Source organism: Hippopotamus amphibius, chromosome 9 (assembly GCF_030028045.1).
Source record: "Hippopotamus amphibius kiboko isolate mHipAmp2 chromosome 9, mHipAmp2.hap2, whole genome shotgun sequence".
NCBI lineage: Eukaryota > Metazoa > Chordata > Mammalia > Artiodactyla > Hippopotamidae > Hippopotamus > Hippopotamus amphibius.
The window spans coordinates 32,327,637-32,352,235 of NC_080194.1; the positions used below are offsets into that span (position 1 = coordinate 32,327,637).

General features: G+C 47.1%; 2 protein-coding genes across 2 annotated transcripts in view; both read left to right on the top strand.

The window, feature by feature from the left end:
* Nucleotides 1–699: 699 nt before the first annotated feature.
* On the top strand, nucleotides 700–1,026 carry LOC130829479 (protein S100-A10-like). Its single transcript, XM_057696032.1, has one exon. It carries the CDS (start codon nucleotides 733–735, stop codon nucleotides 1,024–1,026), a length of 294 nt encoding a protein of 97 aa, XP_057552015.1. The 5' UTR covers nucleotides 700–732.
* Nucleotides 1,027–16,466: 15,440 nt separating this feature from the next.
* The window catches only part of DKK3 (dickkopf WNT signaling pathway inhibitor 3), a 49,384-nt gene continuing 41,251 nt past the window's right edge, over nucleotides 16,467–24,599 (top strand). Inside the window, exons 1-3 of the mRNA XM_057695203.1 lie at nucleotides 16,467–16,605; nucleotides 17,259–17,503; nucleotides 23,351–23,488. Of these exons, the coding sequence (XP_057551186.1) occupies nucleotides 17,291–17,503; nucleotides 23,351–23,488 (351 nt within the window). The 5' untranslated portion in view covers nucleotides 16,467–16,605; nucleotides 17,259–17,290. The remainder of the gene's footprint in view (nucleotides 16,606–17,258; nucleotides 17,504–23,350; nucleotides 23,489–24,599) is intronic.

The window sequence follows — 24,599 nt, forward strand, 5'->3', positions numbered from 1 at the left end:
AGATGAGGCACCTGCCCCCAAGAAGCTTGTGGTCCAGTAAGGATGATAAAGTTTCAAACCAAGGGACGAAAGCCAAGCCTTGCAATAGAAATTGAAAAAGGAAGGGCCATATGTGCTTGAAGTAACAGCCTGACACACTAGTGGCCAAGCAGGAGCTACAGACCTGCTCTCTCGGGAGCCACCTGAGTCACCCAAGGCTGCATTCAGTGCATTCTTTCTAATCCTCTCCACTCCTTTCATGAGCTGCTGAGTAAGCACATCTCTCTTTCAGGTGACTCCCGGGAAACTGATGTAGCAGCACAGCAGAAAGTCCAGGTGGCTGGGGAAGCATCTCATTCTGGATCCCAGGCTGCTGGGCGGGTGGGAAGAAGTGGATGGGGCTGCGTTCAGCAGCTGCAGCTGCAAGAATCTCTCGCTGCAGCACGAGGCTGGTCCTGTGCCCCCACCTATGGCTTCAGGAGTACAGCCAGACGGGGCAACAAAGAAGGGCACGCCCCATAAACTCAAGCTGATTTTAGAGCAATGTCAGCTGGCTTTCTCAGTCCCTTTTTAAAGTAACTCCATGTCCACCTGGGCACGGTTTGGTTTTACCCCAGTGTGCCCCTGTGGCTCAGAATGCCAGCTGTGGTGACCTCGCCCAGCTTAAGAATGCATCATAGCAGGACTGCGCGTCCCTGCCAGCTGAGCGTCTCTGCCGCGCCTCCTGCCAAGGTTTCAACAGACCTCACCAAAATGCCCTCTCAAATGGAACACGCCATGGAAACCATGATGTTCACATTTCACAAATTTGCTGGGGTTAAAGGCTACATGACAAAGGAAGACCTGAGAGTACTCATGGAAAAGGAATTCTCTGGATTTTTGGAAAATCAAAAAGACCCTCTGGCTGTGGACAAAATAATGAAGGACCTGGACCAGTGCCGAGATGGCAAAGTGGGCTTCCAGAGCTTCTTTTCACTAATCGCTGGGCTCACCATCGCTTGCAATGACTATTTTGTAGTACACATGAAGCAGAAGGGAAAGAAATAGGCAGCATTGAGCAATTGCTCCCACCTTGATAAGAATTCTCATACAGGGTTGCTTAAGGAATCTGCCCCACGGCTTCCCCCCATATAAGGATTTCCTGAGCAGATTGGGACCCTTAGAAAATGTACAAATAAAATCCAACCCCACCTTGAGAAGCAGAAAAAGAGTAGTCAATTAAAGCCAGATAAGCTTCTGATTTTTATATTGCTTGCATATCCTTGCCCTCAATAAACAAATTCCTTTTTTAGTTCTAAAAAAAAAAAAAAAAAGAATGCATCACAGCAGTGTCTCTGACGTGAGACCCACCCCCATCCCCACCCCCCATCCCTTCACGGCCTGTAAAAACCTCTTGGGCTCTTCTACCAGCTCACCTAGCAAAAGTGAGAAAACATGCTTAGATTTGGGGAGCAGAGTTGAAATCGTGTTTTTCTTGCTCATTTTCTTTCTTCTGTAAGGATCTGCTTAATAACCTGTGATACCATGGAAGAAATGTATTTGGTCTTTACCCCCAGTTCCAGACGCACAGCTCCAAAAACTTTTGGGATCTCTGGAGTGATGAGAGTGTCTTTTGTATGCTACTGAGATGACTGGTGGCTGGGGACCCTAGAGAGCTTCAGGAGGAGAGCAGGTCACCAGAAAGACCACAGATTGATTAGAGGGTTGGAACTTTCAATCCCAACCCCTGACCTTCAGGGAGGGGAGACGCTTGGATCGAGTTAATCACCAGTGACCATTGATTCAATCAGTCGTGCCTCTGTAATGCAACTTCCTTTAAAATCCTTAAAAGACAAAGTTTGGAGAGCTTCCAGGTTGGTGAGCACCTCAAGGTGCTGGGAGGGTGGCATGCCCAGAGAAGGCAAAGATGCTTCACGCCCCTTCCTACATACCTTGCGATATGCATCTCTTCCATTTGGCTGTTTCTCTGTTGTATCCTGTATAATAAACCAATAAGAGCAAGGAAAGCTCTTTTCTATGTGAGCTGTTCTGGCAGGTTATCAAACCTGAGGGAGGGGGTCACGTGAACCCCCAGTTTAGAGCTGGCTGGTCAGAAGCATGGGTGACGCCCTGGGACTTGTGACTGGCATCAGAAGTGGGGACAGGGAATTCTCTGGCGGTCCAGTGATTGAGACTTCAAGCTTTCACTGCCATGGGCCCAGGGTTCAATTCCCAGTGGGGGAACTAAGATCCTGCAAACCACATGGTGCGGCCAAAAAGAAAAAGAAGTGGGGACCGTCTTGTGGGACTGAGCCCTTAACCTGAGGGTCTGCGCTAACCTTGGGTGAATAACGTCAGAACTGAACTGAGCTGTAAGACACCCAGTCAGCATCCAGGGTGCTGCAGAACTGGGGGTTGTGTGACACATTTGCTGTCAGGAGTGTTTTGAGTAGGAACCACTCCCCCGTTTATTCAACACTCACAGTATCCCACGCACTGGGCCCTTTACCTGCGTGATCTCATTAGTGTACCTGACAACCCTGGGCAGTAGGTACAGTTACTGTGCCCACATTACAGATACGAAACCTGGGGCTGAGAGTAACACAAGCTGACAGCTGATGCCTGTCAAAGCTGGGACTTCAAACCCAGTCTGACTCGGAAGTCAGCACTGTGTTTAAAAATAGTTCATTTGATTACTTATAATTTTTTGTGTAGATAATACACATACACTTTACAAATTTCATCAGGTACAGAAAGGTGAATAGGGGGTACTCCATGCTGCTAGATACACAGGAATGTACACACTCTGTTTTTCCTTTTAATTTTATTTTTATTTATTTATTATTATTGTTATTATTATTGGCTGTGTTGGGTCTTTGTTGCTGAGTCTTCGTTGCTGCACATGGGATTTCTCTAGTTGTGAAGAGGGGGACCACTCTTTGTTGCAGTGCTCAGGCTTCTCAGTGCAGTGGCTTCTCTTGTTTCGGAGCATGGGCTCTAGGTGCGCAGGCTTCAGTAGTTGCAGCATGTGGGCTCAGTAGTTGTGGTGCATGGGCTTAGTTGCTCCGTGGCATGTGGGATCTTCCCTGACCATGGATGGAACCTGTGTCGCCTGCATTGGCAGGCAGATTCTTAAGCACTGCACCACCAGGGAAGTCCCACACACTGTTTTATACTTTCCTTTTTTTTTCTAATTGCTAACACAATGTTATTAACTGCAATAGATACAATTTCCAATGTATACCATTCAAACACACCTTTTTCATGTGCTTCAGGAAGATATGGGGATATTTTGCTTAAGAGTTTCCAGTTCTTGGGGCTTCCTAGGTGGTGCAGTGGTTGAGAATCCGCCTGCTAACGCAGGGGACACGGTTTCGAGCCCTGCTCCAGGAAGATCCCACATGCTGCGGAGCAACTAAGCCCATGTGCCATAACTATTGAGCCTGCGCTTTACAGCCTGTGAGCCACAACTATTGAGCCCATGTGCTGCAACTACTGAAGCCCATGAGCCTAGAGCCCATGCTCTGCAACAAGAGAAGCCACGGCAATGAGGAGCCCATGCACCACAACGAAGAGTAGCCCCCACTTACCGCAACTAAAAAGAAAGCCCATGCATAGCAAAGAAGACCCAACACAGCCAATAAAATAAATAAATAAATAAATAAATTTATAAAAATAAAGTTTCCAGTTCTCTCTCTCTCTTTTTTTAAATTTAATTTTATTTATTTATTTATTGGCTGCATTGTGTCTTCGTTGCTGCACGTGGGCTTTCTCTAGTTGCGGTGAGCGGGGGCTACTCTTCATTGCAGTGCGCAGGTTTCTTATTGCAGTGACTTCTCTCTTTGCAGAACACGAACTCTAGGCATGCGGGCTTCAGTAGTTGTGGCACATGGGCTGTAGAGCACAGCCTCAGTAGTTGTGGTGCATGGGCTTAGTTGCTCCGCAGCATGTGGGATCTTCCCGGACCAGGCCTTGAACCTGTGTTCCCTGGATTGGCAGGCAGATTCTTAACCACTGCGCCATCAGGGAAGCCCTCCAGTATTCTTTTAAACCAGCTTTTGCAGTCAATGACTTGCAGAATACAATACAAAAAGCCCCCAAGCCTTTTTATTTTTTTTAAATCTCCACTTATCCTTTCAAAACCCTTTGTTGGCAATACTTGTTTTTAGTGGCTCTACCTGCTGAAGCCTGCTTTTTTGAAATGGCCAGAATTTAATTCTCACTTTCCACTACACCAGCCTCTGCTGGATCCACTGAATTTTTGTTTTCATCCTCTAACTTCTTTTTCTTCTTCGCTTTTCGTTCCAGGTTAAACTGAGCGATGTCTTCATTTTTCTCTGTGATTTATTTTAGCAGTGAATTACTCCTCCTGGCTAAGAGCGTCACATGTTCAGTGTTAATTGTACTTCTTTTTGCACATCTGGCAGTGAGAGAATCGCTGCTGCTCCTCGGCGCCCTCCTCCTCCATCATCGTCACGGACCACTTTCCTGCTTTGACTTAGCAGTTTATCTTGGAGATCATGCTATTCTGTACTTTTCTCCCCTTGATAATTTATTGAGGTGCAATTCACAGAACATAAGTCAACCGTTTTAAAGTGAACAATTCTGTGGCATTTAGTACATTTACAATGTTATGCAACCACAACCTCTATGTAGTTCCAAAGATTTTCCATCACTCCAAAGTTAAACCCATTACCCATCAAGCTGTTTCTGCCCATTCACCTCCCTTCCAGCTCCTGGTAAGCACGGTCTGCATTCTGTCCTGATGGATTTATCTATTCTGGATATTAATATAAGCAGAATCATACAATATGTGAGCTTTGGTGTTTAGCTTCTTTCACTTAGCTTAATGTTTTGAAGGTTCACCTGTGTTGCAGTATGCATCAATATTTCGTTCCTTTTCCAGACTAATATTCCGTTGTGTAAACATACCACAATTTGTTTATCCATTCATCCACTGATGACTTTGGACTGCTTCTACCTTCCTACTATGAATATACATGCACATGTACTTGTGTGAAACCCTGTTTTCAATTCTAAGGTTGGAGTTGCTGGGTCATATGATAATTCTATATTTAACTTTTTGTGAAACTGCCAAACTGTTTTCCACAGTGGCTGAACCATTTTACATTCCTACCAGCAATGAGGGTTCTAACATGAGGGTTCTGACCTCTCTACTTCCTCACCAATACTTATTTCCCTTTCTTTTATTATAGCCATTCTGATGGATGTGAAGTCATTTTGATTTGCATTTCTCCGGTGACTAATGATGCAGGTGTAAGGTGTAAGCTCTTGAGTGTCTTTTCATGTGTTTTTTGGCTGTTTATCTTCTTTGGAGAAATGTCTATTCAGTCCTTTGCCCATTAAAAACTGGGGTTGTCTTATTGCTTTTGAGTTTTAAGAGTTCTTTAGCTAGTCTAGATGCCAGACCCTTATCACACACCATCCTTCACTTTCTTTGTGTCTGCTCAAATGTCACTTTATCAGAGGTCTCTGCACAGCACATCTAAAATAGCAACTCTCCTCATTCTTCTCAGTCCTTGGCTTTCTTTTCTTGATAGCATTTATCACCTCCTAAAATATAAGCTATTATCCCTCCGTGTGTGTGTGTGTATGTGTGTATGTATGTGTTGTGTGTGTGTGTGTGTAGGTCTGAAGGTCTCTCTCTATCCTCTGGAATGTAAACACTATAAAAACAGATGCTTTGCTGCTCCATTCATCTCTATTCCCAGCTCCTAGAACAGAGCATGTGGAAGCACCAACAAATATTTGTTGAATAAACAGATGAATGGATGAATGAGAGTAGATAAATTTGCCTCATTCTTTTGAAAGGTAAAAACAGTATCTCATTGTAGTTTTACCAAATGTGATTCTTAAAACATAACGTCTCTGTTCATCTAACACGTAAATTTTAAGAGAATTGTTCAGTCCTGTCTGGTCCCTTAAGCCATCAGCTGTCTACTCTAGGATTGATGTAGCCATCAGCTCCTGAAAGCAAGCTGCTCTCTAGCCTCCAGGTACCCTTTATAGACTTGAGCCTGCACTGCTTGCCCTAACTTGTTTCTAATCTGCTCACTTTTTTTGTCTCCTTGTTTCTGACCTCACCTTACCTTGGCTCTGACACTCAGCACTGTTCCTCTCAGCTCGGCCCTCTGACTATCAGTTATGTTCTGCAAACATCTCTCTTTGTCCCTCTGCATTTCTGGGTCCATTTTTTTGAGCAGCTCTTTCACCAATTCCTCCTCTCTTGGTTCTTCATTTGAACCCCATCAAGAATGTTTAGTGATAGCTGCTGGCAGAAAGTAGAATAAAAAACTTGGAAAACACTTCAATTTTCCTTTTGATTTTATCTGTAGTCATGCTGTCTCTTTTACTTGGGCTGGGGTGCTACCAGCAATGCTGCCACCATCTTCTGATCTCTCTGATACAAAGTGAGGCTTAGTATCTCCCTCAACAGTGATGAATAGACATTCTAAAGGTTTGATCCCTGGGCAGATAGTAATAGGATCACCTCGGAAATTGTTAGAGATGCAGAATCCAGGGCCCCATCCAGGAGTCTGTGTTTAAGACCCACTCCCCCTGCCCCCAGGCAATTCTGATGCTCGCTAAAGTTTAAGAACACCAGCCAAAAAGATAATGGGTGCTGGCGTGTGCTGCCTGGCAGGCTCAATCAGCCTCAGGGCCAGCGGGGTGAATTTCCAAAAAAGCACAATTAAACTGGCAAGGGGCTATTGTCTTGCAGAGATATTAAGCAAATAGACCCACTCCAAGTGTCTGCTTTAGATCAAGAAGGAGCAGACAGAGAGTGACAGAGGGATGAAAGTGAGAAGACACAATTTTAGCAGTATCTATCCAAATTGCTCCAAATGTAGGAAGTCTTTCCCTTGTTAACGGTGGGACTTTGAAGGAGTTCCTGCATTTGACACTTGCTCACATATCATCATGGGGCTGAATGGAAATCATACTGCAGGAAGGGATGTGCAGACCGTGAGAGAGAAAAGAAAAAGAGTTTAAAATGTAAGAGCCTCAACTGCAGGACCTAAGTGTGGATAGGAGCGTGTTCTGGGTACTGAGCATGTTTATTATGTGAACTTCTTCTGACCCAGCCATGCTGGCGGCACTGTGGCTGAGGCAGACAGAAGGTTTGCCTGCATAAACAGGGAAGAGCTGTCTGCACAAGACCCTCTGTAACCCTTCGTGGTCTGAGCAAAATTGCCGTGGACCCTCCCCCCACCCAACCTTCCCTAGAGCCCCAGCTGAGCGCACACAAAGGGAGCTCTGTTCCCTGCTTGCTTTGCAAGAGCTTTGTTGGCTGGACGTGGCAACGATGTGGAAGTGATCATATTATAATAGCTCACACTCACTGATGCTTGCTAAGTGCCAGGCACTTTGCTGAGTGCCTTAAGAAGCTATTCCTTGTAAGGCTCACATCAGTCCCATGAGGTAGATGCAGTTCCTGTTCTCCTTTTGTAGATGAGGAAAGTGGGGCTTGGAGACATGGAGAGACTTGTCTCAGTCACCTGGCTGGAGAGTAACGCAGAGCTGGGGTCACTCCTGAACCCCTGTCATTTATGATGACACAGCAATGCCTCTAGCAAAGGAGAAAGTACTTTAAAGATGAGAAAGCTAGGATGTAGAGAGAGAAATTAGCTTATGCAAGATTATAAATCTAGAAGGTAACAAAACCGTGAGTAGAATACAGTTCTTTTCCTCACACCATGATGCCCTCACCTTGGGCTTCTTTGTCTGATATTCCTGACCAAGGACAGAGTGTTTCCTGAGAGGTGCCCCCTCTCAGGTAAGCTGCCCGAGGTTCCTGAACACACACTGCAGAGCAGTTCAAAGTCTGGATCCAGGAGTTCCGCATACATGCTTGAATCCCTGGCTTGGACCTTGGGCAAGTTACTTTACCTCTTTTTTTCCCCCAGTTTCCTTTAATTTTGGTATAATTTGCATACATTAAGTTCAGAGCTTTTAGTGGACAATTCTATGAGTTTTGACAAATGTATACCAATGTTGTATGTCTACCACCACATTCAAGGTATAGAATCCCCCAAAGGTCCCTGTGCCCCTTTACGGTCAATGCCTCCCTCCATCCCAGCCTCTGGCAACCAGTGATCTGTTTGTAATCCCTATAGTTCTGCTTTTTCTAGAACATCATATACATGGAATCTGTGTATAGCCTTTTGAGTCTGGCTTCTTTCACTTAGCATAATGTATTCAAGATGCATTTGTGTTGTTGTTTGTATAAGTAGTTTATTGATTTTTACTGCTGACCAGCAAATATACTAACATAGCAACACCCAGCAGCAGCCACCCCACTAGAAACACCCTGCTACACCATTGAGATCTTTACCTATTAAGTTTGGACTCACTATCTTCAAGATGGCGCAACTATTTTGGAGATGGTGGTCGTGGAGGTGACTGGAAGCTACAACTGAATCACAGATGCACAATCACATCTCTTTGGGACTTCCCAGGTGATCTTATGACAGCAGGTGTGGGCTAAGAGCCCTGTGGTTTGGGCACTAATGTGCCCATAAGCTAGAGAATCCTGGGATATTCATATCATGGTGGTGAGTGTCAGAGCCAGACCCAAACTCAGGACTATCCAGCTCCAAGTGCAGCCTTCTTTCTACTCTCCAGCAGCTTCCAACCACATCCAGGAGAAGCAAGTGCTACTGGCTACTGCACATGTCAGGGGAGAAGAAGATGGCATGAGAGGAGAGCTTTTTGGTGAGGTTTAATGATCAGTGAATCCTCAGCAAGGACCGTTCCAGAATGTACCCTGAAGAGCCCTCTCTCTTATGTCCTGAATCAGCATCTCCAAAGGGCACCCAGGCATTTGTATTGTTTAGCAAACTTCCAAGGTGATTCTATTATGAAGCCAGCATTTAAAATTGCTCCAGGGAAGAAATAAACACACCATTTTGACCCCAAGCAGTGGAGAGAATTGGGTAGAAACACGTTTCTAGACAGTCTTACCCCATGGTTACCTAATAACGTCCGTTCTTCGCTCTTCCTCTTTGGGCGCTGGCTCCACCAAAATTCTCTTGCTCCTTAGTCATCACCGACCTCAGATACCCATGCGAGAATATACAGAGCACATGAATCCACCTGCTAAACAGTGAAGCAAGACAGCCAGGCTCGGGGCTCGTCCCTCTGGTGCTGCATTCCAAGGGTGATGGCCAGACATATGGTCCTCTGGGTCTCTTTTGTTCACCCACTCACAGAAACTTGGCAAATTAAATGTATGTTTTGGATATTCAGTGGCTGTTACTCATGGAAACCCTGAATCCACGTGAACACCCTTTCCAAGGCCAGATGGAGTTTCCATTCAGAAAAATCTTGGCACCAATTGCTTCAGAACAATCACAACTTACAGGCAGGAGCTGGGAAGCCTTGACGAAATTGGTGGCTGGCACGGTAGGTCAGAGCAGCTAGCAGAGGGGAGCAGGCCCCTGGCTGACATTTCCCTGCCCTGTCGGACCTGGTGGCCCTCTATTTCTAATTTGTGGGTCTCCTCTAATGCAACCTTCCTTGATGAAGAGTGCCTTGTTAAAATATAGGCAGCCCCACCCCAGACATTTAAGGCAGCTTGGTAGCCAGTAACAGAAAGTTATGAAATGTAGCCAGAACAAAAACGGAAGTGTATGAGAAGAACCCCCAAACATCTCACAGCGTTTAAGGGCAGACGGGGTGGGTCTCAGACTCATGAAAGACCAGAACCAAGAACCAGAATGACATCATGGGATGAGGCGGATCCTCTCTTCCCATCACCCTCTCTTTCAGGTTCATAGGATCTCATTTCTCTAAATACATCTCTCTCCCAATCTCTCCCTCTCTCTGACTTTCTCTATGTTGGCTTTTGTCCTCAATCAGCTGAACAATGGTGTCTCCAGCCTCAAAATCCAGGAAAGAATCTGACGGGTCAAGCTTCAGACAGGTGTCCATCCTGGTCCAATCAAAGAGGTGCTAGAGGTGGGTCATCCATGCGAACACCATAGCATCTCCCACTCCCACAGAGATGATTGGACCAGTGATGGGCACCTCTCTCCCACTATGGACGTTCTGAAAAGAATCAGAGAACAGCTACTACATACTAAATAGATTCGAAATAGCCATGCAGATACATGATCTCTGAGCCAACGCTTCACATTTGTTTCCAGATTATGTTCAGTGTAGCCTACCTAAGATGGAAGGGAAAGAAAAAAGAGAAATGTGTAATAAATCCTTCCTTGGTCTAATTTAAAAATCGGTAGGCAATAGTCACCTATCCAGACTGCATGACTCTAAGCTGTGGATGTCTGACATTTCATTGTTTACAGACTGTTCCCTATCCTGGTGGTGGTGGTGATGGTGGTGAGTTGGGGGAAGGGTTGACAGATAAGCCCCATCCACCGCCCAGGGTCATTACCTGACTCCAGCTCCCTGACCCTTCCACCCACCCCAGGAGGAAAGCTTCCAACTATTAGAACACACAGAAGGGCCTTTTATGAAGAGACGTGCCCTTCCAATTGGGCCTGGTGTAGACCCTCCACTCCTTCCTCTCACCTCATAGCAATGGGGGCCACTGCTGGGGAAGAGAGCATTTCTGCCAAGAACAGATCTAAGAAAAGTCTTTTTGGCTCTCAGAGGGGTTTTGTTTTGTTTTGTTTTTTGGGAGGTTCATGCTAGGGGTGGGAGGCTTGCCTTTTGCTTTCTTGTTTGTTTGTTTCAGTTTATTCACAAACTATTTCAAATATACAGAAAATAATACAACAGACACATTCATATACCCATGTGTAGTTAATCAACTATAGTGATTAACCTTTGGACACTTTTGCTTCAGACCTCCTCCATGCTGCTAGATTCTCTTTCTTAAAGAAATAAAATGTTACAAATGTAACTGAAAATGGTCCCCATCTCTTCCCCCACCTTCCACCTCAGAGGCAGCCTGCCCATTTCTGTATTTTTTACTATATTTGTAGCATTCATAAACAATAGATAGTTGTTTTGTGTTTTGAAAATAAGCACAAATAGCATTCTTTGCCTCTCATTTTGCAAATCGCCACATTTGTCTTTTGAAATTTATCCAGATTGTTGCCTACAAGTATTGGTCCATTCCCTTACCTGTTGTAGAGTATTCTGTTATTTGCAGAACACTATTCATCTATCCTTCCGCTAAAGACACTAAAAAGTGTTTTCAAGCACATGGCCGTGAGCGTCTGTGGGGTGGACAGCTAGACCTGAAATTGCTGTATAGGCCCTAACTTTGTAGGTAATTTCCAGCAGCTAATTTTCTCTGCTGCCACTTCCTCAACCATGAAATAAGACCCCAACAGAGAAAATATGAGGACTTCGAATTTTTGGATGGTAATTCCAAGAAGTGTTTCCAATATTCTAAAAGAAAAAACAATATCCCTGATGGATATAGAGCTTAGACCAGTGATAAAATGGAAATTGTGGTGCTGCAGAAAGTTCCTTACCTTAAAGATGATCAATCGGGACAGCTCCGGACACCTGTGCCGGATCTGCACGCGCCTGGGCCCGGTCACTCACAATGAACATTCAGACTGTGACCCTTTCCCAAGTCAGGCCCCGAACCCACAGGGCTCCCCCCACTCCTGCCCCTAAGCTTCTTGGAGCCCAGAACATGTGTGGTCTGGTTGGGGCCCATCTCTGCAACTGCCCCAGTGCTTTTCCTGCCTCAGGCTGGTGATAGGGTTTTACGAAGCTGGGCAGGAAGAGCACTTATATTTGAGGACTGTAGATTTTCTTAACTTTCTTTTTTTTTTCCTACATCTTTTTTGCTAGTTTCACTTAATAATGGCACTGTTGATACATTCCTACGTATTTCAGAGTACAAAATTTAGACCCTGTAGGAGAAAACACACAACCCTTCACCTGTAACTTGGGGACAGCTCAAATTTTTCTTCCCTTTTAAAATTCATTCTGAAAGTCAAGAACTCCAGACTTCAGGGTAAAAGATATAAGGTAGAAGACAAGTCTTATTCAAGGAAATTCCCAGTCTCTTAATCCAGCAAGGTGGAGGAATGGAAGACCACGGTTTGCTCTGAAAATCTGCACCACTGCAGCTCTTGTCTTGGCCCAGAATGCCCTCTGGTTGCAGCCTCCAATCTGCTTTAATTTCTTCCTAGTGTGTGTGCCTGGTGGGAAATCTGGAGATTCAGTTCCAGGCCCTTTGCACAGGATCAGCCACCCCCAGAAAGCTATTGAGTAGCTGAGAAAGGGCTGCAGAGCAGGGGATGCTGTGGCTCAGGGAGCTTCCCCTGGATGTTTAGGAGGGCTTAACCCAGAGGCCCAGATATTTAAGAGAACACGGCTAGAAGCCACATCTTGGTGATAAATGGTGATTGAAAGATGTCTGCAAAGAAAGGCAGTCATGAGAAGGAAAGCTAAGAGCACTGGTTTTAGAGTCAGCCACATATGGAGTTGAGTTCCAGACCAACCGTTCACTTGCTGTCTGGGCAGAAGGTCTAACTTCTCTGAGTCTCCAGGCAGCTCACTATAGTTCTGGGGTGTGCACAGGGCCCGATGCCAAGAAGGCCCCCAAAACGTGTTCTTCCCAACTGACACTCTGCTGTGGACTCAGGTGGATGCACATGACAAAGAGGCCATGGTTCCTGTAGGGGAGGGAAAATGTCTCCCCAATCCTCTTAGGGTCCCCTGCTGGGCCTAAGAGTGAAACTGACATAAAACAGTAACAGGAGAAAAACATCCACATTTTTATTAAAATTTTACTTATACATGGGAGGATCCACAGCAAAATGAAGACTTGGGGAGGTACCCAGAGTAGAAAGTTTATATACCTTTTAGACAAAGAAATGAAAGATTTGTGAAGAAATGACAAGGCAAAGGGGGTTGGGCTAGGAACAGTGAATTGTGGGGAAGTGACTGGGAGTGATATGGTGAAAAAACTAAGATAAGGGTTATTTTTGTAAGTGTGTCTTTACAGATCCGTGTTGGCATTGACTTCCTCTCTGGTGACAAGGATGTTCTCTTCCTGGTACAGGGAAGGCACCTCTCTCATGGGAAATTTTATGGTCTTTTTTTCTATATTGGATTACAATTGCTTTACAATATTGTGTTAGTTTCTTCTGTACAGCAAAGTGAATCAGGTATATGTATACATATATTCCCAAATCTCCTCCCTCTAGAGCCTCCCTCCCACCCTCCCTATCCCACCCCTTTAGATCTTCACAAACTATCAAGCTGATCTCCCTGTGCTATGCAGCAGCTTCCCACTAGCTATCTATTTTACATTTGGTAGTGTGTGCATGTCAATGCTACTCTTCACTACATCCCAGTCTCGCTTTCCCCCACTGTATCCTCAGGTCAATTCTCTATGTCTGCCTCTCTATTCCTGCCCTGCCACTAGGTTCATCAGCACCATTTTTTTAGATTCCATATATATGCGCTAACATACAGTATTTGTTTTTCTCTTTCTGGCTTACTTCACTCTGTATGACAGTCTCTAGGTCCATCCACCTCACTACAAATAACTCAATTTCATTCCTTTTTACGGCTGAGTAATATCCCATTGTATATATGTGCCACATCTTCTTTATGCATTCATCTGTTGATGGGCATTCAGGTTGCTTCCATGTCCTGGCTTTCATAAATAGTGTTGCAATGAATGTTATGGTACACGTATCTTTTTAAATTATGGTTTTCTCAAGGTATATGTCAGTAGTGGGATTGCTGGGTCAAATGGTAGTTCTATTTTTAGTTTTTTAAGGAACCTCCATACTGTTCCCTTTTCTCCCCACCCTCTCCAACATTTATTGTTTCTAGATGTTTTGATGATGGCCATTCTGACTGGTGTGAGGTGATACCTCACTGTGGCTTTGACTTGCATTTCTCTAATGATTAGTGATGTTGAGCATCTTTTCATGCGTTTGTTGGTAATCTGTATGTCTTCCTTGGAAAAATGTTTATTTAGGTCTTCTGCCCATTTAAAAAAATTAATTTATTTATTTTTATTTATTGGCTGCATTGGGTCTCTGTTGCTGTGCATGGGCTTTCTCTAGTTGCGGCGAGCAGGGGTTATTCTTCGTTGTGGTGCACAGGCTTCTCAGTGCAGTGGCTTCTCTTGTTGTGGAGCGCAGGCTTCAGTAGTTGTGGTGTGTGGGCTCAGTAGTTGTGGCTCATATTCTGCCCATTTTTGGATTGGGTTGTTTGTTTTTTTGATATTGAGCTGCATGAGTTACTCGTGTATTTTGGAGATTAATCCTTTGTCAGTTGCCTCATTTACAAATATTTTCTTCTATTCTGAGAGTTGTCTTTTTGTCATGTTTATGGTTTCTTTTGCTGTGCAAAAGCTTTCAAGTTTCATTAGGTCCCTTTGTTTAGTTTTGATTTTATTTTTATGGCCTGTCTTTGGGTAGAAAAAAGACAGGTCAGAGAGCTCTTCCTACATCTGCTGTTTCTCATGTGCTTTCAGTTCAAAATAATCAATATGCCAAAGTGGCATATTGTGGGATGGCATGTCCTGAACCCCCTCCCCCGAACACATGTTTTCAAAGTGGTCACCTGCAGAAGTTGCTCATCTGATACTCCCAAATCATTTCATACTTCCTGGCCAGGTTTATAGCAGAGGAGTTTGGCAGTGAAGGGTGAAGGCTCTGGAGTCAGATTCCTGGGTTCAAATCCTAGTTCAACCACTTATGAGCTATGTGGCCTTAGGAAAGTTTCCTTATTTGTGAGATGGGAATAAAAGTAGTAGTACCAACCTCAGAGGTTATTTGAGAATTAAATGAGTTCATACCTGTTCCTGACACATAATGAGTTCTTAGTAATGTTACTGCTATATTGATATATAACTAGCAATTGATATAATGACCAGCCCAACCATTTCTTGGGGACCAAGTGTATATTATAATTGAGGCCCTGGTGACACAAAGGTGAGCAAGTCAATCCCTGCCTCCTAGGAGTTCCAGGTCTGTGGAGGGAAATGGGCCAGTGAGAAAGTTTTATGAACCCAAACTCTTGCATCATTGCATCCTTATAAAAGCACTAAAACTGTTAATCAACCAGTGACCATACAGATTATGGCAAGTCAGGGCTGCCATGGGGAAGCACATGATGCTGGGGGGGGGGTCCTAGAGGAGAAATGGGATGGAGTGGAGACAGGTAACAAGAGACACTGAGTCTTGAAAGATGGGGTGGAGTTAGCCTGGCCAAGGGGAGGAGAGAGGGCCGTCCAGGCAAAAAGAGTAACAGGAAAAAATAGGAGGAGGTTTGACAAATAAAACATAGGTTTATTCAAAAATTATGTGAGTGCTCCCTGTTCTAGGTACTAGGGACACTGCTGTGAGTAGACAAAGTTCCGCTCTCATTACGACAGCTGACATCTATAACCCACTTATCGCCTGCCCCACATGTCCCTGTGTGCCCTGTTTGTTACCTGTGAGGTACACTTACTACTTGTCAACTGAATTTGAAATGGACAACATGAGAGCTGTAAGCTTCAGTTTTTCTTGGGGACTGACTGAGGACTATAGTCAGTGAGACACCCTCTCAGAAAACTCTGTGGAACTGCTCCAAAGTGCTAAGGGTGGGGAGGTCAGTATATCTGTGATTCTGGCAAAGCGGGTGCCTGCAACCTAGCCCACATCACAATAGAAAATTGCTGCTGGTCACAAGGCACAGATGTATTGATTAACGGTTTTACTGCTTTTCTAAGTATGGGATGATGCAAGAGTTTGGGTTCATAAAACTTTCTCCTGAAAATATGTAACTATATGAAGGCCTGTTCTGCCAATTTTCCCAGAGCACAGAGTGCCTCATTCCTGATCTCTGCCCTGAATTCCTTTCAGGGTGGGTTGAAGGTCGGCGATTGCAGTGGCTAGTGACTTCATTCTTACAGGAACAGGTGGCAAGCAACGTTTTTTAGCTGTCCTGCTATAATCTCCATTTTACATTGGGGCTAACTGGAGAGCAGACAAATCTGATAACTTGGCCATATTGGTAAAGTCCTAAGGAGCAGAGCTGGGATTGACACCAGGCAGTCTGGCTGCAGTGTCTGGTCTTAACCACTCTGCTATGCCACCCTTAAGGAGCTTGCTGACATTCTCTGGACTTACTGCGGGAGCTACAAGCGGATTTTCTTGGCTGGAGTACTGAGACAACCATGGCAGACAGATTAAAGCCAGCTTGTGATGGGCCTTGAATGCCAGGCTAAGGGGCTTGGATTTTATCTTGCCTGCTGGGTAGAGGATGGCTTGGAAAGGGCAAGGTGGGACACAGAAAGAACACCTTCCTCTCGCCTCCTGTAAATTGTGACCAGAATCTGGGCCAGAGATGACAATGGACTGGGATGCTGCGGGGAAACGGGATGCAAAGAAGGAGACAGCTTCCTGTAGAGCCGGGCGCGGCGGCAGAGGAGGCCAGCCTGGGGCGGGAGGTCGCAGGCGCCCGGCCGGCCATTGGCTGCGGGCTGGGCCGTGGCCCCTCCCGCGGGGCGGGGGCTGGGGCGGGCGGGGCGAGCGCTGCGGGCTCGCCCGGGTACCAACGCTGCCGCATCCCCGCCGAGCTCCCCGCACCCGCTGTCCGCCCACCGCGCGGCTCCCGCTCAGCGGCCCGGAGGCAGCCCCTGGCGAGGCCTGAGAGGTCCAGCCCGGAGCACAGCTCGGTCCAGTCGAGGTGGGTGAAGGGCGGCGGCGGAGAAGGGGGTTGGCTCAGCTTTGTCTCTCTTGGGTGGGTGAGGGACCCGGCGCTGGACTTGGTTCCGATCCTGGGGGTGGGGGTGGGGGTGCTGAGCTGCTCTCTTGCTCTCTGACCACCCAACATGGGGGCTTGGGTAGGGATGGGGTGGGAGTAGGGTCGCGGCTCCAGAACTGCGCTCTAACCTGGTCGAGGAGAAAACAGGGCTCAAACCCGGGACCGGGGTGTGTGTGGGGGGGGGGGGGGGGGAGGGTGGAGAGGGGAGGGAGGGATGGTGGAGAGGGCGGTAGGGGGAGGGGGTTGTAAGCGTGGGGGCGCCCGGGTTCTTTCGCTCGCGGGAGGCTGCTATCCCTGGGGGCGGGGGCAGAGCACAGCCTGTGCCGGAGGATGGGGGTGGGGGTACTGAGGGGATTCGGGCGCCGGGCTAGAGCGGGTGCGGGGCTTCCCTGTCCCGGGTAGCTGCATCCGGAGGGGACTCGGTTTCGTCCCATCTGGGGGTGGGCGCGGGGAAGCGGGGCGCCGGGGGCGGGCCGGGCTCGGAGAGCCGGAGCTGCGGGGCGGGGCGGGGCGGCGGCGCGGGCGCGGGCGCGAGGGTGGTCGGCGCGCCTCTGACCGCATTCTGGGACGCGCAGGCGGCGGCGGCGGCGGCGGGCGCAGAGCGGAGATGCGGCTGCTCGGGGGCACCCTGCTGTGCCTGCTGCTGGCGGCGGCGGTCCCCACGGCCCCCGCGCCGGCTCCGACAGTGACCTCGGCTGCGTTCGAGCCCGGCCCGGCTCTCAGCTACCCGCAGGAGGAGGCCACCCTCAACGAGATGTTCCGCGAGGTGGAGGAACTGATGGAGGACACGCAGCACAAACTGCGCAGCGCGGTGGAGGAGGTGGGTGCGCCCGAAGGGCCCACGCTCTGGGGAGGCAGTGCCAAGAGCGCTGGCCAGGGTCATCGGGTCCGCTACGGGGCTGGGTAGGGCCGGCCGCAGATTCCGAGTTATCTGGAGGCAGCACGGGGTGATCCCAACTCCCACCTCGTTCTGCCATCCTGCCAAAAGCTCTGAATCTGTGTCTGTCCACACAGAGACTCCGGCTGCACCCACCTATGGGTGGTTGGGGTCACCACTGCCTGCAGGCTGCCGGCCATCACCCTACAATTATCTTCAGGTGTGCAGCTGGCCTCATCCTGTTCTAAGCGGATGCTCGCTGCTCGCACAGGCCCCTGGTATCCCAGCGCTGTGGTTTTGCAGAGGAAGCTCCAGGCATCCCAAGTCCTAGCTTGTCTATTGGGCTTTGAGCTTGTGCCATCTTCCCAGGAAACAGTTAGGGTGCCAGGTGGGGACAAAGAGCCCCGAGCTTTTCTGGTAATCTGTCTGGGCTTCTCCAGATGCCATGTGGGGCAGAGTAGGAAACTGGGGATCTTAATTAACCAGCAGTGTCAATCGTCAGAGGGTGGTGGGTGAGAGGAGGAAGAGCAATGTGAAAGGCATTGCCCCCCATCCTCACCCCAGGAGTGCTTTGGAGTCAGTCCTAGGCTCAAGGTCCTCCTTTGCCATTCACTAGGAGGGTGGCATTGGGCAGATCCCTTGTTTCCCATGAGAATGAAATCCATGATATGTGTGGCACTTGGCGCATAATAAACGCACCATATACAGCAGCTGGTAGTTATCAGATACCAGATAACCTTGGGAAAGCTTTGCCTGGCTTCTTGCTTCCGTTGCCTCCAGGGTCCAAATACATCCTCTGTGGTGGGCACGCAAGCATTGCCAGGGTTGCCTGGATAGGAGGTGCAGCTGACCCAGCTCTCCCAGGCATGTGGTCCTACTGCCTGGGGTGGGCAGGCATGGCCCCTGCTGGGGCCGGCTCTGGCTGCAACCTGTCTTTGGAGAGAAGCCAGCCATCCCCGTGAAGGAGGCAGTGAGAGATTGGACGTCTAGGCTGGTAGGTCAGGTGCCTCCACATCCCTGCTTCTCCACACTGTATTTGGGCCAAGCCTCCAGAGCTGGCTCTGGTCTACCAGGCTTTCTCCCACAACCCCTGTGTAGTTTGAGGGCAGTTCCCCTTCCTTCCCACAGCAGTCAACCTGGTGGACCCTGGACACTGGTGAAGGGGACACTGGATTGGGAGGTGGTTGCATGGGCAGCTGTACCTGAACATCCACTGAGCAGACCAGATTCCAAAACCTGTGGACTTAACCGTTTCCTGTGAAAGCAAAAGAGTCATGACATGGAACAAGGAAAGGGGCGGGAGTGTCAGGTAGGCCTTAATGTCTCTTAACTCTGCGCCTTCAAATTGAACTGAGCTTGTGAGCCTTCTGGTTCCAGCGCAGGTCATCTGCTTCCCGTTTCTGGGTTCTAGGCTTTCCCTCCTGCTCATGAATTTCCATTGAGGCTGACCAGGTCACCTCCACGTTTTCATTCAGAGTGAAATTACCCGTGCAGCGTGGTCCTCTGTCCACAGCCCCTGGTGAGGGGGATGAGGGAGCGGCAGGGCCTCTTCAGTCTTTGATCAGAGCTGTTTGTGGCCAGCAGGATATTGTGGTGGTGCTCATTTTGCAGGAGCTGGCCACGTTGCCTCTGCCTGGGCCCCAGCCTTCCTCCTCCAGGCGTGGCTCTGCCTGACTTCTGCAGTTTGCCTCCAGGGGAGACATGGCTGCCACCTTGACCCCACTCAGTGGGAATCAACCTTCCTTCTCTCATCCCAGCTCTGCCACTTACAAGTGATGGGATCCAGGCTCTGAAATGGAAGAAATGCCCATCCCTGGGGTAAAGGGGAGAATTAAATAAGAGGATGTAAGTAAAGCAAGTTGCCTGGTTGTCTAAAATGGGGGACTTGCCTGGTGGTCCAGCAGTTAGGACTTAAAGCTTTCACTGCCGTGGCCCCGGGTTCAGTCCCTGGCGGGGGAACTAAGATCCTGTAAGCCTCACAGGGCAGCCAAAAAATAAAATAAAATGGAGTTAAGTAACATTGGTGCAATATGAGTTGCATTAATTGTTTACATAGTTGCATCATGAATCTGCTTTCAAGTAACTTCCTGACATTCAAAATATTCCAGCTGACTCAAGATGCTGATTTCTCTTAAGGGAAAAAGGTTAACTCTGCTTGTAGGATCATTACTGAGGGGAAGCAAATCTTCAAAAGGTTCAGTCTGGGCTGTTCCTATTTTCCTGTTTTATTATTCTATATGAGATACATATATATAGAATATATATATTCCCCACCCCTGCATTGCCACATTTGTAACTGGCATATTTTAGAAAGTTCTTATCACCTCACCTATTCCTAGGAAGCACCCCACTACCAAGCCTGAATTTCTCTCTCCAATTTTTCTTACTCTGCTCCTTTAACAGACACAGATTCCACCGATTGTAGGTGCCATTTTTAATAATATTCACGTTCCTCCTCTATGAAACCAATCCTGTTGCTTCAGACTTAAGTTTCTCTTGCTAGTGATGGTGATAGTTGTGGTTGAAATTTCCATTGTAAGCTGTACTTTTAGTTTGTGGTACCATGAAAGAGCCTTAGCTCATTCTGTTGAAATAACCACTGGTTGATGGGGAGACGGGTTTGTATTATCTGTTCAGCCCGCAGCAAATTCTAAATTTGGTAACTTGTCAAATATTTGCAAGCCAAGCTGCAGGATTATGATTCCTATAGGAATTTTAAAAGCATTAAAACATCCCATTCTCCTTCTGGATTTAGTCCCTTTAGCATCTCCAGGCTCCTATTCTTTCCCAGCTCTATCTTTTCCATCATCCCAGGATCTCTCACTTAAAACAAATTTAAAAAGCCTTTTTCTTAGTCTTAAGTCTCCTATCTTAGCTTCATCCATTTCTTCTCCATTTTCTTAGCAAACCTTGGAACACATGTTATCTACTATCTGATCTTTCTACTCCTACCCAGGCATCCTTGGCAAACTAGCTTCTTCTAAAACTGCTTTCTTAAAGGACTACGTTGTGACAGTATTACATTACAAGGTGACAGATACTGTACCAAGCACTAGGATTTCATGATCCTTAACTCTTATATCTGCTCAACAAAGTAGAATCATCCCCATTTTGCAAACAAGAAAGCTGAAGCTTAGAGATATTTGGTGTCTTGCCCAAGGTCATGTGGGTGCTTTGTGGCCCAGCTGGGACTGGGCCCCATGTTCAGTGACTCCAGAGCCTGGGCACTTTCTCCTGTGCTGCCTTCTGATGATGCCGGGGGAAACTCTTGCCTAATCTAGTGGCCAGCTCTCAGTGGCCTGGTCCTTCCAGATTTATTTGGAACCTTTACTGCCTAGAAGGCCGGTCCCCAAATATAACTTCTGACTCCCAGCCTGCTTCTAGCTAGTCCCCTGACTCTGTTCTTTTTTTTTCTCTGGACTCTGTGTTATCTGCCAACTAGTCTTCAGAACTTGCTGCAGCTCCTGACTGCTTGTGCAAAGGTTCTCACCTGGGGGTGAGTAGAGGGGAGGGAATATCTCAGAATCATCTGGGAAATGCATTGGTATGTGGGGTCCCCCCTCCAGAAATTCTAATTCAGCAGGTCTGGAAGGGATCCAGATATGTATATATTTTTTTTTAAATTTTGGGCATCATCTGGGGTACCTCCTGGTTGAGAACCAGGCCAACACCATCTGCTTTAGAACTGCCCCTGGATCCACCTGTCAGTTCATCTCTACTTCATTATCCATCATTGTATCCATTTAGGGTCCGCATCGGACACTCTGCCCTAGCCCATGACACACCCTTCTCATCCAGGCTGCCACAGTTTTGCCTCCTCTACACTCCTCTCTGTCCAAATCATATCTGTCCTTTGAGACCCGCCCAATCATGCCTCCTCCTCCACCTGGAAGCCTTTTTTCTCTCTTCTTTGAACCCCTGGCTGGCTTCTAGAGACTGTCATAATCATCCTCAAAAATGTCTTGGGTGGGGCTCTCCTATCACCCCAGTAAAAGCATAAGCAGAATCATATACTAGGAAAGGCACATAATTTGGAGTCAGACTGACCTGAGTTCTGAGTTTTGCCACTTACTATGAATGTGATGACCTTAGGCAGATTCCTTGACTTTTGTGAACCTCATTTGCTTCATCTGCAAAATGAGGGTAAAAACACTTCCTCTTAGGGTTGCTGTGAATGTTATAAGGATGTATGGATGGAACTGGTGCAAAGGCTCAGACATAGTTGATGCCCAAACATGGAGGCAGTGATGGTGATGATGGAGCCAGTGATCAGGTTTCAGACATGTCAGGAGTTGTCTCAGGGTCAAACTCAGTGGTTGCTGACCAAGTCCTTGTTTGGTTATCTGGGCCTTTATGCTGACCAGACATTCTTCACACTTCTAGTGCAGTATCTCTGTGCTGCATTGAGACCTGGGAATTCTTTCCCCATGTACACTCAGCTCAGCAAATCTGGTTGGGAGAGACAGGAAAAGAGGGGGCCTCACATACTATGTAAGGGAATAGAGGACAGTGATTTTTTTAAAATAGGAAAATCTTTTTTGAGGATTCATTTAAAGGAATAAAAATAGCCCAGAATCAAAGATTGTACTGTTGGAAGATTGCCAAGCACCAGCTACAACTTTTCTTTGTGTCTCTCATTTTAACTTCCTAGAGAGAGTGTCTGGTTGGCTCAATTAGTCCATGACATGGCCTCTGTTTGAGTCCAATCAGCTGTGACTGGTCACATTGTCACCTGCCCACTCAGCAGACTGGGGCTGGAATTGGGTACAGATTCAAGTTGACTGACATGTCTGGGATAATGTCATGGAGGCTCATGATTTGAGGACAGTGGCCTCAGAAACCTGGCATCAGAAAAGGACACTTGTGCAAGAAAAGCCAGAAGGAGGGTGCACCCTAGGAATGAGTCATCTGACCCGCTACAGAGGTCCCTCTTGTACTCGGTGGGGGGCGGGGGGGAGGAGACATAGCTGTGGCCCCACCTGCAGTGGGGAAGGGGCTGTCCTAGTTGGGTCCCCACCCCCACCCCCATCTGGCCCTGCAGCAAGGATTTGGGAGCAAATGATTTGTGATGTGATCCCAGCAATACTGGGAGGAAATGGGAAAGTGAGATGGAGAAGAAGAAAGGCAATAAAGGCTGTGCTGAAGACCAGGTTATTGCTAGGGGCAGCTAGGGCTCAGTCCCCCTGGGGTCCCCAGAGAGAGCCCACCTCACTGAGGGGAGAAGGCACTGGGGTACTTACCCTCACAGCATGCCCTTCACTGGTTGAGGGTTGTCCCTGAGGTGCTCACTTCCTAACACGTGGGGCCTGTGCAGGCTGAGCACATGCCTGCAGCCAGAGAACGCTCTCAACGAGAGACAGAGTTGGTTGTTGGTATGTAAGGGAACTGAGTGCGGGTGACCTGCTGATTAGGCCACAGGGAGGTGGCTGTGGCACCAAGAGCATCTATACAGGGGTCAGGACCGTTCAGTGGAGGCATTCTCAGATCCTGACTCTGCCCTTCACTGAGAGCCTTGGGACGTTATCTAGTCTTCCTGAACCTCAGTTGTCCCATCTGTAAAGTGGGGACGTTAATACCCGCCTCATAGGGAAGTTGTGAGATGTAAGGCAATAATATACGTAAACATTTACAACGATATCTTGTTCTACTGGGTACTCAATTACTGGTGCCTATCTTCAGCACCATTGTTACTGCAGAAGAGAGAAAGAGAAGGGGTTCTTTTTTTCTAAGGAACTCGGATTTGTATCAAGAGAAAACAATATTGCTTATTAAATTCATTGATTGAATCAGATGGAGGCAGAAGAGGCTGCTGCTAAAACGTCATCAGAAATGAACCTGGCACACTTACCTCCCAGCTATCACAATGAGACCAACACGGAAACCAAGATTGGAAATAACACCATCCACGTCCATCGAGAAATTCACAAGGTAAGGGTGGTTGTGGCCAGTACTTCCTCCTTTCCTCAGCGCCCAGTCCCATCAGAGGACTAAGGTCTTGTTTACATATTTGATACACAAGCCAAAAATACAAATGAGGGTGGTAAAATACAGGTTAAAGATCAAAGGGGAAAGACAGGTATCAAAAACATAAATTGCTTTTGCATTTAAACAATAAATTTAACTCTAGTCTTCCCACCAGGCCAATTGCAAAGGAATGTTCAGGGATTTTTATCATTTGAAAAAAGGAAGCAACCAAGTGTTTAGAGAGATATTTTCCTAGTATTGAATTTGAGGAATTTATTTCACAGGTTTTTATCTGTGTTTCAATAAAGAGTCAAAACAGAGTTCAAATTGTGGTGAACAGATCTTTACCATTTCCCTAAGAGGAACTCAAATGTGATATACTCAGTCTTCAGAAGGGAAAATCTCTATTGCCACAAAATGAAACATTCATCCATTTGCTGGTTACCCAGCAGTGGTATTCAGAATTCTACAGTGGAGTGTTTCCTAACCTACCATACATCTAAGTGTCTCTTGGTCCAATATCTTGTGTGAGGAACAAGCAGATTTGTTCTCAATCTGACTTGAGGAAGAAAATGTTGCAAACCTAGAGGAACGTGGCATTAGCTAGCCCCTGGTGTGAGATGTCTCCAGTATGACTTTGGCAGGACTTTGAGAACAAACCATGTGGCCTGTGTTCTCTTGGAGAGAGTCTGGTGTGCAGATGTTCAGGGTCATTGTTAGAGGCTGTAGAGTTGACCTTCTGTTGTGAACATCAAGGAGCTTGACCTTTGATCTCATCTCAGTGCCTACATGCAAGGCCATGACGGCTCTCACAAAACAGCCCTGCTTTTTGTTCAAGTGCCCAGGTAATGACTAGGTTGAAACAATAGCATTTCTGTGCCAAAGAGGATAAAGGGGTCAATTTTCCTGGGCCATTGCCTTGGCTATAAAGTAGCCTTTGTGTGGCTCTTCTCCTGCTGTATACTGATGGGCTAAACTCCAGAGTGGACCCCCATGTAAATGAATGAGCCACCTGCCAGGCAGAATCCTTTAGCATTGCTCGTCTGAAGACTGGAGAATGTTTCCAAAAGTGATT

Bases quoted from the DNA above. Each gene is read 5' to 3' on its own strand.
- LOC130829479 (XM_057696032.1), top strand. From the start codon at position 733: ATGCCCTCTCAAATGGAACACGCCATGGAAACCATGATGTTCACATTT.